We start from the raw sequence: 14728 nt of genomic DNA, 5'->3' as shown, positions 1-14728 counted from the left end.
GGGATGAAGGTGATCATGCTCTCTACTACCCACGCTGTAATGACGCCTCGCACTCAAAGCCTTCACTGGACGGTGCGCGGTTGAGTTTGCGTGAAGAACGAAGCACGGGCACCTTTAGCTTAGGATGCTGGAATGTGACCACACTGAACTATAGCCTAGCACCTGAACATCTGATGGCCACTTTAAAAGCCTACCGCTATGACGTCATTGCTCTTAGCGAAACTCACAACATCGGTCAGGAAGTAGCATGTAATGGACACATAATCATGTCGGGTGGTGAAACTCACTACGCAGGTGTGGGAATACTGTTGTCAAAACGGGCAAAAAACAGCTGCTTGCCGTCTACTACATCTCTGATCAGATCATGGCTGCCCGCTTTCGTCTGAGGAAAGGCTCCCTGCTGTTTGTCTCCGTCTATGCACCTACATCCACTGCAACGGATGATATTATCAACAACTTCTACTCACAACTACAAGATGTGATCAATTCAAACAAAAAGAACTGTAACACACTTGTTGTGGCTGGTGACTTCAATGCCAAACTTGGAAACCAGCGCATCCCTCTTGTCATGGGACCCCATGGCCATGGTGACAGAAATTCAAGAGGAGACAGACTTGTTGATTTCTGCATGGTTAACAACCTCACTGCCGCACACTCCTGGTTCCCCAAGCGATCTTCTCACAAGGTTACTTGGATCAGCAGGGCAAGAAATGCAAGAAACGCCATTGATCACATCTTAATTAGCACAGAAGCAAGGAACCACCTGACTGACTGCCGTTCCTACAGTGCTTGCTTTGATACTGACCATTGGTTAGTAATCTGCAACCTGAAGTGGAAATTCCGTCGTCATGCTACTGCACGTGGACTACGACCTCAACATCCAAACGTTGAAGCCCTGAAGTCGGAACAATCGTCTGAAGTCTTTCGGCAGCTGGTTCGATCCCGTGTTACTCAAGGTGACTCTCTTGAAGCTGTCGCATGTGTCATACACGAAGCATCTCTCAAGACCTGTGGTACACAAATATCCCAGAAGAAACAGCCGTACCTGTCTGAATTAACTCTTCATCTGATTCAGCGCAAGAGGAAGGCTGTAGGCACTCCAGAATTCACAGCTCTGAGGAATGAGGTCAAACATGCATGCCAGAAAGATCTCAACGAATGGTTGGTAACTAATATCAACACATTGAACCAAGCATACCAGAATCACAATTGCAGAGCTATGTTCAAAACTACTGATGTTCTCCTTCAGAAAACATGTACGCCTGTGGTGAACATCAAAGATGCAAACGGTCTGGTATTGGAGACAGCTGAAGAAGAAATACAGCGTTGGCATCAGTATGCTGTAGACCTATTTGAGTCAAATCGGCCACGTCCACCCCATCACACAACTGAGGTTGAATGAAACCCGCCGTCACCAGAAGAGACCAAGAAAGCCATACAGGCACTGAAAAACCACAAGGCTCCCAGAGTTGATTGCGTCACATCTGAAGCTCTTAAAGCTGCGACACAGGACCCAGAGATATTCAAAACCCTTCATGGGGCCGTGTGTAACATCTGGAACTCTGGGAAGTGGCCACAGTCGATGACCAAGTCAGTGTACATCCCGTTGCACAAAAAGAGTGACCGAGGCTTGTGCAACAACTACAGAACACTTGCACTAATCAGTCATGCCAGCAAAATTGTTCTGAATGTGATACAACGCAGACTGGAAAGAACCGCTAACATCGAAGTGAGTGACACCCAATGTGGCTTTGTAAGCGGTAAAGGCACAATTGATGGAATCTACCTCCTGAAAGGTGTGGCGGAATTGCACTACGCAGGAAAACGCCCTCTCCATCTGGTCTTTGTTGACTATAAGAAGGCATTTGATTCAGTTAATCATGCACTTCTGTTTGCAAAGCTACGATATCTTGGCGTGGAGGAGGATGTGATGCGGCTACTTGAGGATCTTTACATCAACTCAAATGGCAAGCTCCGGTGGAAAGGTCGGATGACAGACGAGTTTGAGACACCAGTGGGAGTACGCCAAGGCTGTCCATTGTCACCAACACTCTTCAGCCTCTACACTGAGTGTCTCATGCGAGAGTGGTACAATCGCACAGCACACCTAACGGCTCCAGATGTCAGTGGTATCCCCCTAAAGGAGATCAGATATACTGACGACCTGGTACTGATGGCGCTGTGCAGAGCTGATGCTGAAGAGATGCTTACTACCCTGGGTGATATATCTGACGGGTATGGGTTAGCCATCCACCCAGGTAAGACTGCATATATGATCATCCAGCCAACAACCGATGACAGCACCATCACATACCGCTCGGCGCAAATACCTCGTGTCACATCTTTCAAGTATCTAGGAGTGTTGATCAACCACACACTAGACGACAGCAAGGAGGTTCGGATGCGGTTAGGTATGGGCAGATCCACTCTTCGGCAGTGCAAGTATCTGCGCTCCCCCCGCGTCAGCCTTGAGGTAAAGGTACAGCTTGCTCGGGCCCTAGTCATATCAAGGGTACTGTATGGTGCCACCACCCTGTCGTTGAAGGCAGCTGACATCAAACGCCTAGACAGTTTTGGCCGAACCATTTGACAAATGAAAGACTGATGGAGATGATTGGCGACCGGTGGTGCTTCAGCAGTAGCACTGTGATGGAACGAAAGACATCGTGGTTGGGCCATGTGGTTCGGTATGGCGGCATCTGTTGTGGATGGGATGCCAGTGGGATGTCGTCACTCCGTGGGCCGGCCAAAGATGCGCTGGGTGGACAACATCCGTGAATGGTCTGGGTGTGACACCAACGAACTGAAAGCAGCAACACTAGAAAGACGGGCTGTGGTGGGAGCGGCGCCAGTGATCCCAACTGTGTATAATTTGAGGAGGAGACCACGGGCAAATGCCTATGTCTAACGAATGAATTAATGAGGCGGCCCGTTCAGCAGAGAGGGGGGGAGGAATTGTTTTGAACCATTGCATATACCATGCGTACCAGGGGGGGGGGGGATAAACAGTCTTCAATTAGTGCAGACATACTTTATGGATGTCCCCCAAACACATCTACATGTACATTCTTTGACATAGTCTTTACAAAACACTTACCTGGCAAGTCACTGTTGGGCAGGTCTCAGGAAAACAGGGGATGGAATTATTGAAGCAGATACACTCACTGCAGTTTAGATTTGGGTCATCCCACTTATCACCAGGCTAGAAGAGACAAATTAAACCACACCAGTGATTAAAGAATGATAAAGTGGTACTGCAACAGAATCTTCAATTTTGAGAAAGAAACTAAATGTAAAACTGTCAGGATTTATGTTGTGGGGATTGTGACAATGTATGTAATACATTTCTTGGCAAATGACATTATGTTTTATATGGGTATTATTAAGCATAGTTATATTAAAAGAATTGCAATTCTTTTGTCGCTTAAGAGTGTCCTTCAGAAACCTTCTGCTGTGACTTCAACCAACATCAATCTTATAACAGAATGACACCAAATAATTACTCAGCTTTAGTGTTGCCACTTGCAAAATTGGAAAACCCTGGATCTAGCCATAAAAATATCTAGATATTAAAAACCCTGCTACATCAAATATATTTTATCTTATTTTACACAGTGTTCTGCCATCCGAATGTATTATGCTTTGATTTACTGTTTATAAAATGTGGACTTGGTGATTGGCTTGCTATAGTTTGGTCATCATCTTGGTTTTGTGTTTTGGCAGTCTTGGGTCTGGTGTGTTTTGGGGTTTTTTTTGCCTTTGGTTTATTGGGGGGAGAAGGGGAGGCGCTGCGGCATATTGTGGTGGTCATGGGTATGAGTTAGTTTTGGTTTTGTTGTATTTTATTACCTGTTGTTAAGCATTTTGGGTGTGTTTTAAAGTATTCTGATATGCAATATTAATCTTTCAGCTCGACTTTTTAGTTTTCCTTAATTGTATGTGTTGTTATATTTTCCTGTTTACATATAGTTCTATTTTATTTCTTTGGCCATATGAGGGACTCCAAGCTTTAGGACTAGAGTGACTTTTTTACTTTTGCTGATGTCTCCTACCCACGCAGTCATAGATTGTTTGTTTGTGTGTATGTATTTGTCTTACAAAATCGTACTGTTTGTGGTTTAATGGCAAAATAAATGATAACAATAGTAGTAACAACAATAATAATAATTACTGATACTGGGTCATTAGGGGGACATTCCCTTAGAATTGAGCACAATTTTTTCCCAACTTTACTGACCCCTAACCCCAATTTTACCTTATCCTACCCCAAAGGAATTTTGGAATTTTTAATAATAAGCCATTTGCGAGTGACCTATACACTTTGAGATTTAAATTTGAAAAACATCGGACAAACTGACTTGCTCAGAATTTAACTTTGAATTCTCAAGACCAAAGACACTGTTGCTAATCACATGATTTGGGGCAAGCTCTTGCATAGCTACTTGAGAGACGCTTAGCACCAATACATTGTTCACAATGGGTGAGAATGGCACAAAGACAGACTATAAACTAGAAATGTGTTTGTGGACAAACACTGAGCTGTTTCGACCGTTTTATTAATGACTGCCGTAAAAGGAGTTTCATCCAGGTCGAATGAACATGTACATGCGTATTCTATACAAAAAAATGTCTATCCTACGTCCCTGACTATGCATGAACATAAAATCTGTCAAAGTTAGCCGGAAATCGGCTAAAACGGTCACTGTGGACAGGATTTGACCTCAGCAACACGTGCGCTGCGCGCGGGCTGACTGACATATGATATGTACAACGTACGTGCATGTACATGTACATGTACATGTACATTCTGGACTGTGCATGTTTTAAAGCAGAGTTATTGTCAACCTGAAGTTTTAAGCGTGCGCAGGGCATGTCCAAGTTTGCTTATTGCCTCGAAGCTTTGAAATATTTTAGACCTACCCTTCAATAGACAATTAAAGTAAAAACTAATATTAAAACTGCCATGGTTGATTTTTCAGGATTTTTTTAAGGAAAGAAGGTCTATTCATTGTAACTTCCGGTCTGATGACGTCATACACCTCAAACTTCTCACACGTCTTAAGGGGGGTCAAGGTCATCATATACACCAATATTTAGGCGATTCCGACAAATTTCGCCACAGACATCTATTGAAAATACATTTTTGAAAATTTTAAACCTGTCGCTAGAGGGCGCTCGAAGATTGCATGACGTCATCGGTAGATGATTTGAAGAATACTATCAGCCAAGAGACTAACACCGTTAAAAGCAAGTTCATATCTATTACCACTTTTAAATAATAAGCCACTTCCGGTTTTGGCCTTTTTCGACCGAAAGCAAGGGTCACATGATTTTACGCACACTGAATGAAATAAAGACCTCAACCTACTCTACCACTTGCCGGCAACAGAATGCTGCGGACGCGTACGGTTGATTTCTTATGCATTTTTAAATATTAAAAGTGTCACAATTTAATTGCCTATAAATAAACACCGGATGACGTCATCATGACGTCATCATTACACAATGTTGTTTAAATTAGGGTCATTGCTTGGACAAAGATTGGTGTAAATGAATTACTGGCAAAGAGTCGAAAATGCCCTCTGAAAATTGACATTTTTTTTTAAATTTCTGTGTACAAAGTCTATGGGAAAAATTAAATATTCTAAATTCTATAATAAATCCCATGATGACGTCAGCATGACGAAAAGTTTCAGCACACATCTTCAGATGGTGGTCTAAGTGTGTGCCAGGTTTGAAGTCGATCGGATTATAAAAAAAGTCAAAAGTGACTTGTAGAACGAAAACACGTGTTATCCTATGAGAAAAAAGTCTGAAAAATAAAAGAGAAAAAAAAAAATAACAGAAACAAGAGCTGTTTTGGTGTGTACACCGAAACAGCTAAAAAGGAAACCCAACTTCAAAGAATGAGTATAGACAGACGATATGTTTACTGGCTATAAAACTGGTATCATCTGAAAGCATTATCTCTATGCTTTTCAATGACACCGTGTTTAGGTTTTTTGAGTCATGCATCACTGAGCATCATTGTCTTGAAAACTGGATGCAAAAATGCAATTGGTTCACTTAATTCATAAAAAAAAACCACTGGCACGGTGTGCCTATTGTTACGGAAATGTCTGTGAAATGGCTTGAATGTTAATCCTTGGGAAAATGTCACATTGTTTTGAACGTGGCTTGGTCAAAACGAGAAATTCATGACAAATAATAAATTCCAGTTTTGAAACCAACTCGACTTGTTGTTTTCTTTGGGTTTCTTTTTATGCACTCTTGTCTTCTTCTTGAATACTTATTCTTATGCACACCATGCCTATTGTGCTTAACATGAAAGTGAACCAACTGCAATTTTGCATCCAAATCTCATGACAGTGGCGCTCAGTGATGCATGACCCTGGAAATGTAAACAAGGTATCATTGAAAAGCATAGAGATTAGGCTTTCAGATGATACCAGTTTTATAGCCAGTAAACATTTAGTCTGTCCATACTGGTTCTTCAAAGTTGGGTTTCCTTTTTATTGAAACACCCTGTAGTAACAGTCTCTTTGGTCCGGAGAATGCAAAGTTAAAACGTGTAAAGCATTGGATTAAGTCAGTGTCCCAGATTTTATTCCAATTTAACTCGCAAATGGCCTATTGGACCGTCAGCAATCAATCCAGCCTATTTGTGATGATAAAATTATATTATATATTATTATATATTTAATAAAATAATACTTGTGGTTGTAATAGTAGAATAATAATGAGGCTAACCTAGTAACCCTGGTCCTTATAGGAGGATTTGCTCGCTCCCACTGCTCCACAACCTAAGAAAAAAGCTTTCTGAGTGTTGGTACTAGTGCATGTGCCCGACTTCTATTATCATTTTTCTTTTAATAACAACGCTAAAAAGGGCAAAACTATATAATAAAAAAATACAAAAATACAAAGTTCTATTTCCAAACCCCCCATCCAGGAAAACCCCCATCCCCAGTTTTAAAAACCCATTAATAGATGTATTTTGAAGAAAAAAAAGGATGTTAGAATCATGAACTGGAGCTTAATAAACAACAACATACTGTAATTTCCTGCGGATAAGACGCGTCTTATCTGACTTTCTAGACCGCAAAAACATCGCTGCGCCTTATCTACAGGTGCGCCTTATCTGGTGTCGCTTGAGTTCAAAGTGACGGTCTTTGTGTGAAGAATTCTTTCAATGCCGCAATCAATAATGCGGTCAACCAAGGCTCAACTCTCCAGACATTGTGACCGTATTTTCATTCCAACAATGCCGCGATGTGTTGATCCCCCATGATCGTGCTTTCATTCCAACAATGCCGCAATGCGTTAATCCCCCTTAGTGATCGTGCTTTCGTTCCAACAATGCCGTCATACAAACGTTTTTCTTTGTGGCCGTTTTTTCATTCCGAAAATGCTGCAATCAGAATTACTTAAACGTTTGGAAATCGCATTCACTCAAGTTCTATTGTGTGAACGTTGAGGGTGTTTATTGTACAGGATATCTTCGAAGTCTGCTTTAGACTTAGGATAATATGAAGTACTAATGTTTATTTGTTGCACTTTCGTTTGTTTCATTAAACGTTCAAATTGTTCATTTATTAATTGCCTCTTTTTAGACGTTTGTTTTAAAAAGTATTATGGGAATTTGTATTATCTTATTATAATAGTAGGTCAGGATTTATATTTTAAATATGGTAATAAGAGTTTTGTTTTAAGAAATTTTCATATTTAGGATAATATTATGATAAGACTTATCAGGACGACCAAACGAGAAAAGAGATGGTTTATGTGTCTGTTTCGTTTATTTTATTAGTAAGATATCAAATAAGTTTAATGATCTTGAAAACAAAACTAACACTAAGAGAAGCGATGTATTAAACAAATATCTTATGAACGTGATTAACAAATTATAGGTTTGAAATAAAGGAAAAGAACTTTAAATACAAAAAAACATTACAATAATTTTTAAAAAATATAATAAAACATTTTTGTTACGTCTCCCCCGGTGTGACGGGATTATTTTCGTATGGTATATACATATAGGCGACGCTTGTTTTTGTATTAGTCACCGGTAGAGGGCGCAACATCTGGCTCGGAGGGACTGGGCAAGTCTACGAATCTGATCCAGCGTGCGTGTTGCAATATCTTCAGACAGCGCGTGGACCATCGTTTCTGGCCGCTGATTGGGCCCAGGAAGGCCAGGATCGGAAACCGCAAGCAAGCATGCACAGTGCGCGTTGGCTGAATGGATGAAGGTCGGTATCAATTTACATTGGTCTTTTCTTCATGGCTCTACATGTGACCAGCCAATGTGGTTACGGTTTAATTCATCCTCCGAATAGTGTGATCGTTCTAAGGCAACACAATGGCCCCTTTGTGGCGATGTACCGACACCGGGTGACACCTGGTGTTCTTCTGTGTGCGGTCAAACATGCGTCTTATGCGGCGGTGCGCCTTATCTGTTGGCGTTTGAATTTTTTTGGGTGATTTTAGGGACCTGCGCCTTATCCGCCGCGCGCCTTATCCGCAGGAAATTACGGTACTAACAAACAAACAATAATGAGTGTAAACATGTTAACAATGCTACCACTGAGAGTGCTTGGACAGTTGCAGTTTCCTACAAGATAGTTGAGGTTTCATTGCTTGAATGGATAACAGAAATGTTGTTTCACCTTGTGATAACCACTTTCATCATAGCAAAGGCATTCTGGTGGCAGGACGCAATGAGTACCGTTGAAGACCTTGGGTGGTTTGCAGGCATTGCAGTATTCTGATCCTGAGTACACAGGTGGAACTGTGCACACCACAACATGCATGCAGCATGTAGGCTCACCATGATGGTATGGGTCCATGCACACTAGAAGTGCGGGGGGAAAAAATGCTACTTTAGAGCCAATCCTATCACACAAAGCTCAAAATAAAACACTTCATATTTCCTTTTATTGTTTGAAGGGCCTGCATATGAATAGGCATACTGTAATATGTGTGTGAGAGTATCTTGGGTTATGAGGAGGAAATGGACAAAAGCCTTCAACGTAGGCCTAACTCTATTAAATGCATTTATTTTATTCACACTACAATAATTCCATACACATGAATACAATTAGCCACAGGTGTCTGTTACAAAAGTTGGCATTAAAAGTTTGTTGCACTGACAACAAATACATGTACTTTAGGTCTATATGGAAAAACATATTATTGTTCCTCCAGATTGTTGATTATATTCAGAATTTGATTTAGAGCCCTCCCTATCATTGCCTCCTTCCCAGGTCTTACACGTATGAACAAGCTCCAAAGTCCTACCCTCCCTTGCCCAATAAATGTCAATGTTCTGATTTGGAACTAATGTCTATATCGACTTGTTACCAGATTAAAATGTAAGAGGAAAGAAAGGTTCAGTGAGGCCAGTGCGGTTTGAAGGTTGTATGTGTGTAATGTTTCCCTGGTCCTTACATCAAATACTATCTGACACTACATGTACATACTAAATGATTAGTTGGTTCCCATGTAGACAACATGCAATGTGAACATGTAAATCATACATGTCTCCACATGTGTCCAAATCCGTGTGCACATAGGGTCCAGTAAGACATTTTAAGCTAAATTTTGTCATCTTTTTAGATAATGTCATATCCCAAGACTGTTGGGAATAATCCTGAAAGGAGGCACTATATTACAAGAAAATGAAACACCAAAATTGGGCTATCACATGGAAAATATAGTTCTATTTCTAACATTGCATAGAAGTGTTATAAAACAAAATTACTGCTTTTTAAAATTTTATTACAGCTACACATTAACAAGCATACCTTCTGTTGTGCTAATTGGTATTGTTGTCAGTATTGGTGCTGTGAAGAAAAGGGGGAAAAAAAGCAATATTCCTGAAACAAGTACAAAAAAACTATTCCAGTGCCAAGTTAATCAAAATCAAATCTGGCACAAAACAATAGACAACACGTCCATTGACATTAAAAAAGGCAAGAGTATCACCTAATCTTAATTGTGCGTTTTCTGAAATATTTTTACATACAATCCAAACTGTGGATCTTTTTGTTGATACTGAAGTTTATGAGAAAATTATTAGTTGGAACCTACTTGTTGTTGGTACACACTCACAGCACCTATCAGGATCATCATATTCAACACGTTGTTCTCCCTACAACAAAATATTTGGGAAAGAGTTAAGTTTACCACTTTCATCACAATTAATGCACTACATTTAAAGGTACAGTCCATCATTTTGTTTGTTTGACATGTTTGAAGCAACAAAAGTGCTCAAAATCTAAAGAAGGGAGCTGACCTGATGAAGTTTCAGCTCAGCTTCAGCTGTGTATTTCGAGAAAACCAACATTCTAAAATCTCAGTTCTCACTGAGCCGATTGCAGCTACGCAATGTCACACACTGATCTGACGAAATATAGCAACCGCATGCGCCTGTGCATCCTGTCAATGCTTGGGCACGCTTCGCCGAATAAAAAACGAACTACTAACCACCCCTATCCCCTTACAGAAAATGATACTACAGCAATTTACATACCGGCTGACAGGTCTTGTGGCAATCTTTGTAGCAATAATATGTGTTGTTTTCACAGACACAGGTTTGGCATTCATTTGGTATTAGAGTGGATCCAGTCTATAAACAGAGGAAGTAAAGCAGAATATTTGTTTAAACTGCATGTTGTACCCCTGATGCAGATGCGCAATATACACTCATATGTTCTTGATGCACCACTCTGATGCACACTCTTATTACAGAACTCTAAGGTCTATGCAATATGAGTCTATGGTTGAACATAAAAGATAAGTTCTTTCATTGCAAACAATGTGATATTGGTGCATGTACATTCTCAGCATAAAAATGGAGTTACATGATCTATTGTAAATTTCATCATGCTCTTTAATGTAAAAAAAAAACGCTTATGCAATCAACCTAATCATAATTCAACGTTTAGTTGTTATAAGGCTGAGATAAAAATCTACACAAGAGACATATACCTGACAATATTGTGTCACTGTTGTGCTATAGGGTGTCACTGTTATCTCAGTGGTCGTTTGCTCAGCTGTTGTAGTGATGACCGTGGTTACAACTTCAGTTGTAGTTACAACTACCTCTCTTGTTGTTGTTGGTTGTGCTGATGTCGGTTGAGTTACTGAGTGAGTAAATACAGAAATACGTAACTTGCTTTTTTATTTTGTTAAAATGTTCTTACGAATGCCTGTTTATTCTAGAAGACTGCCTAAGCATTTCAATTATTTCAAGTGCCGATCACAACCTTGGTTTCTATCGTAACCATGGAGCTGCAAGGCAAAACAAATGTTGGCAATTTACCTTTCTCTAATTATGCTGGAATGTCAATGTCGAAATGGCAATGTTTGTCATATAAGATTTTGGCTAGTGAGCTGTTATGCTCATTTTGATCTTGACTAAATCCTCGCCGTCTGTGTTGGGCAACATCATTCAATAGCTCCTGTTTAATGTGGTGTTTAAATCTCTTGTTGGTTGTTGAGATTGAGAGTTGGCCCCGGGCAATAAGAAACATTAAAAAACACCTTTGGTCAGCAAACAATGTATGATATACTACTATCCAATACAATAATATATCTTAATGTCATCCACCTTGAAGTAGGTGACATGAATTTTGCAAAGTTCATATGTTATATATGTACATTACCATTTGTTGTTTGTATTTGCCTACTGGTACATGGAACATTAATGCTTTTACTGTAGGTCAACAAACTGACAACTTACTGAGTGGGCATCCATAAATCTCGACGCGCACTTTTGGAATGTGACTTGAGTTGTAGATGTACACATATACCTCATCCGTAACCACACTGTCTTTAAACTTTTGGACTGTTGGTGTCTCCCGATCCACTGAAAAGGTCTTTTAGAAAATAAAGTATAAGTAACAAGCTTATGATTTCTTTTAATATCTTAAGCACTTGTATACAGTGTATTCAAAACCAATGCTATTTTTTTTTCTTTCCAGTTCTTTTAAAATGTCAGGTGCCATTTACATGAGATTCATATTTTGATACTTTGCTGTATTATTACAGTATGTATGGTATTATTCTAACAAGTTATAGAGGAATAACATCAATAATTTTATGGCAAAGAACAAAGCATCATATTGCTGACAATAACGAAGACTAAATTGATTAGTGGTGTTTTTTTCAATGGAAAGGTGTTGAAGACGGAAATTGGAAAAAAAACCTGGAAAGAAGAACTCATTGACCATTTTAATTTATGTATGTCTTGGCACTTAGAAAAATGGGAACTCACACAGACATGCATATGGATGAGAGTCTGAACACAGATCCTACACACAAGGATTAATGACTCCGCCAAAATCCTGGTTAGACTGTGATAATGGCTCGTACTGGTGGCAAAAACCATGAATACTTGTTAGCAAAGACCCCTGCGCATGGTGGCTTTCAGATTTGCAGGGCTCTGCACCCGATCTGGTGTCGAACTTACTCTGTCAAGCCAGCTAATTATAATTTTGAATATTCACGAGTCTACGTATTTGGTCTTTATTATTTGACTCTGATAAGTGATAACTACATAACCATGTTAATGCCAAGCACAATATCTTTAGCTTTAAAATGAACCAAAAAAAGTTACTTTTGTTTCATCGGTTCGGGATCACTCTCTCTAAAACTTTTTAGTGAAAGCCTAATTAAAAACGAAATTTGGGAAAACAGTGTTCTCCTCGAAATTTGAAGTTTATTTCCCGGGTAAATACTTCATCTATGATGACAAAACCATCTGTTATATCCTGAAGTATTTATTTGTTAACAATTTTGGAATAATTATATCTTACATAAGGAGTAGTTTTGCTTGCAGTTTACATTTTAGATGTCGTGCAAAAACCCCAACACAATGGCACACCTGCAAAATTCGCGATTACGCACCAACGGGTATAAATGCCTGCTATCACACGTCTAACCAATTAAGGAAAGTCCACTCAGTGCATTTTGTACCAGAGCTCAGAACAGTCGTTTATCCTTGTGTGTAGGATCCGTGGTCTGAACACGATAAAAGTGATCACTGATTTCACAGGAGTCAACATTTTATGTGACACCTTACCTCATCTCCATCCAAGGACTCCACATACTGTAAATTACCAGAGACAGTATTTCTGTATATCAAGTGCACTATTAAGTCCTCCACTTGTTGACCATCTCCCGTATCAATAACAGTGACAGCAGTCAATCTACGAAGCTCGTCAAACTGCACCTATGGGAGTCAACATATATATACAGAAGCAATGTTGGTTTTTAAAGATCTGTGCAGCCATGTGGTTGCGTAGGCCTAAGCGTCACCGTTGTTAAACAAAGTTAATCCGATTACATACATGGACACTACTATCAGAGCAGTGAAATTCATGCAGCAAAACACATGGCCTTTTGAATGTTATGTTTTTCTGGGGAAACAAATGCTAAATATGACTGAAAGATAAATTATAATGTAAGAAAAAAAATTCTAAATTTTATGTCAGTGAACAAAATATTGATGCCAAAACGTCATTACTGGAACGTGCATGCAGTCAAGTTGGCTGACTTGGGGGCAACAATGATGAAGCTCACATTAGCATTTTCATTAGCGTGACTTGGCATGACTTTTCGTGGGTCTCGAAATGGACCAATGGAAGCCGGCAAAAAGGGTGATATTTATTAATAGCTCGTTAAGAACGCAATACTCCACAATTTTACTGCACACCACAATGGATAGGAACCTTATTACTATTCATGAGGCTTGACAAGATTAAAAGATATTGCAAACACCAGTGTAACTGAAAAATAAACGTACCCAAGCATATTTTTTCAATTTCAATGAAAAATAATGATCATATCAAAATGATGTTTAGCACTTAGTTGGATCATTATAAGGAGAAAAACCCTAAAAGTTGCATGAAGATATGGTCTTCCCAAGTAAAAAAATTACTTTGCAAAGATTTCTCCAGCAAACATCCACATGTCTGTGTGCATGTTGTTTCATTCAAAATCAAGTATTACGTATCATGGCTGTGTGGACTGACTTAAAGCGATGACGCTTTTTATTGTCATCTTTTTCTTTAACTGCAGGTTTCAGTATTAAAAAAATATCTAAAAAATGGGAGCAGTAAGGCAAAAAATACTGCAATTAATGAGACTTGCGCAATCCCCCTGGCATGCTGGCAGTTTTTTGATAAAGTCAGTGTTGTAGTTGAGTACTTTTTGCCGAGTACCAAGTACCTAGGTTGCCGAGTATGAGTTCGAGTACTTGTGCTTCCGAGTACAAGAACAGGTCTCCGAGTACGAGTACTTGAACGTCCAAGTACAAGTACGAGTACGAGTACTTGTACGTACGAGTACGAGTACGAGTACTTGTATTTTCAAATACGGCACCAGGAACATTGTGCTTAAAGCTTAAAATTATATGTACTGTTAATCACTTGCAATACAAACTAGGGTTCGTCTTTGTAAGCTTTTTCAATTATTTGAAATTAATTTGTTTTTTAAATCGGCAACAGCAGTCTCAAATCAATGTACACTGTAAATGCATTTTCCAAGGAAATACTACACAGCTGAGACACAGACATGAAAGTTTAGGTCAACTGTCATATAATACAATTAATGTACAGTGTTGTGCATTTAATTGGCTTCGACTGTGTCTCTTTCTCCATTCATGTGGATTGGCAATGGGGCTGGACCCGTATTACAAGACCAAAACCAGGTTCAGAAAACT

The 14728-nt window shown here is 39.5% G+C and overlaps 1 protein-coding gene across 1 annotated transcript in view; it reads right to left on the bottom strand.

Annotated features, from left to right (window-relative positions):
- The window catches only part of LOC119719705 (mucin-2-like), a 180664-nt gene that overhangs the window by 130440 nt on the left and 35496 nt on the right, over positions 1-14728 (bottom strand). The window contains exons 18-25 of the mRNA XM_038189202.1: positions 13088-13237; positions 11747-11882; positions 10993-11147; positions 10535-10630; positions 10093-10153; positions 9807-9845; positions 8670-8854; positions 3098-3202 (exon numbers count right to left, since the gene is read on the bottom strand). Coding sequence (XP_038045130.1) covers positions 3098-3202; positions 8670-8854; positions 9807-9845; positions 10093-10153; positions 10535-10630; positions 10993-11147; positions 11747-11882; positions 13088-13237 — 927 coding nt within the window. The remainder of the gene's footprint in view (positions 1-3097; positions 3203-8669; positions 8855-9806; positions 9846-10092; positions 10154-10534; positions 10631-10992; positions 11148-11746; positions 11883-13087; positions 13238-14728) is intronic.

This window comes from Patiria miniata, unplaced genomic scaffold (genome assembly GCF_015706575.1).
Source record: "Patiria miniata isolate m_02_andy unplaced genomic scaffold, ASM1570657v1 HiC_scaffold_8, whole genome shotgun sequence".
NCBI classification, from domain to species: Eukaryota; Metazoa; Echinodermata; class Asteroidea; order Valvatida; family Asterinidae; genus Patiria; species Patiria miniata.
This window is presented reverse-complemented; position numbering and strand designations above follow the sequence as displayed.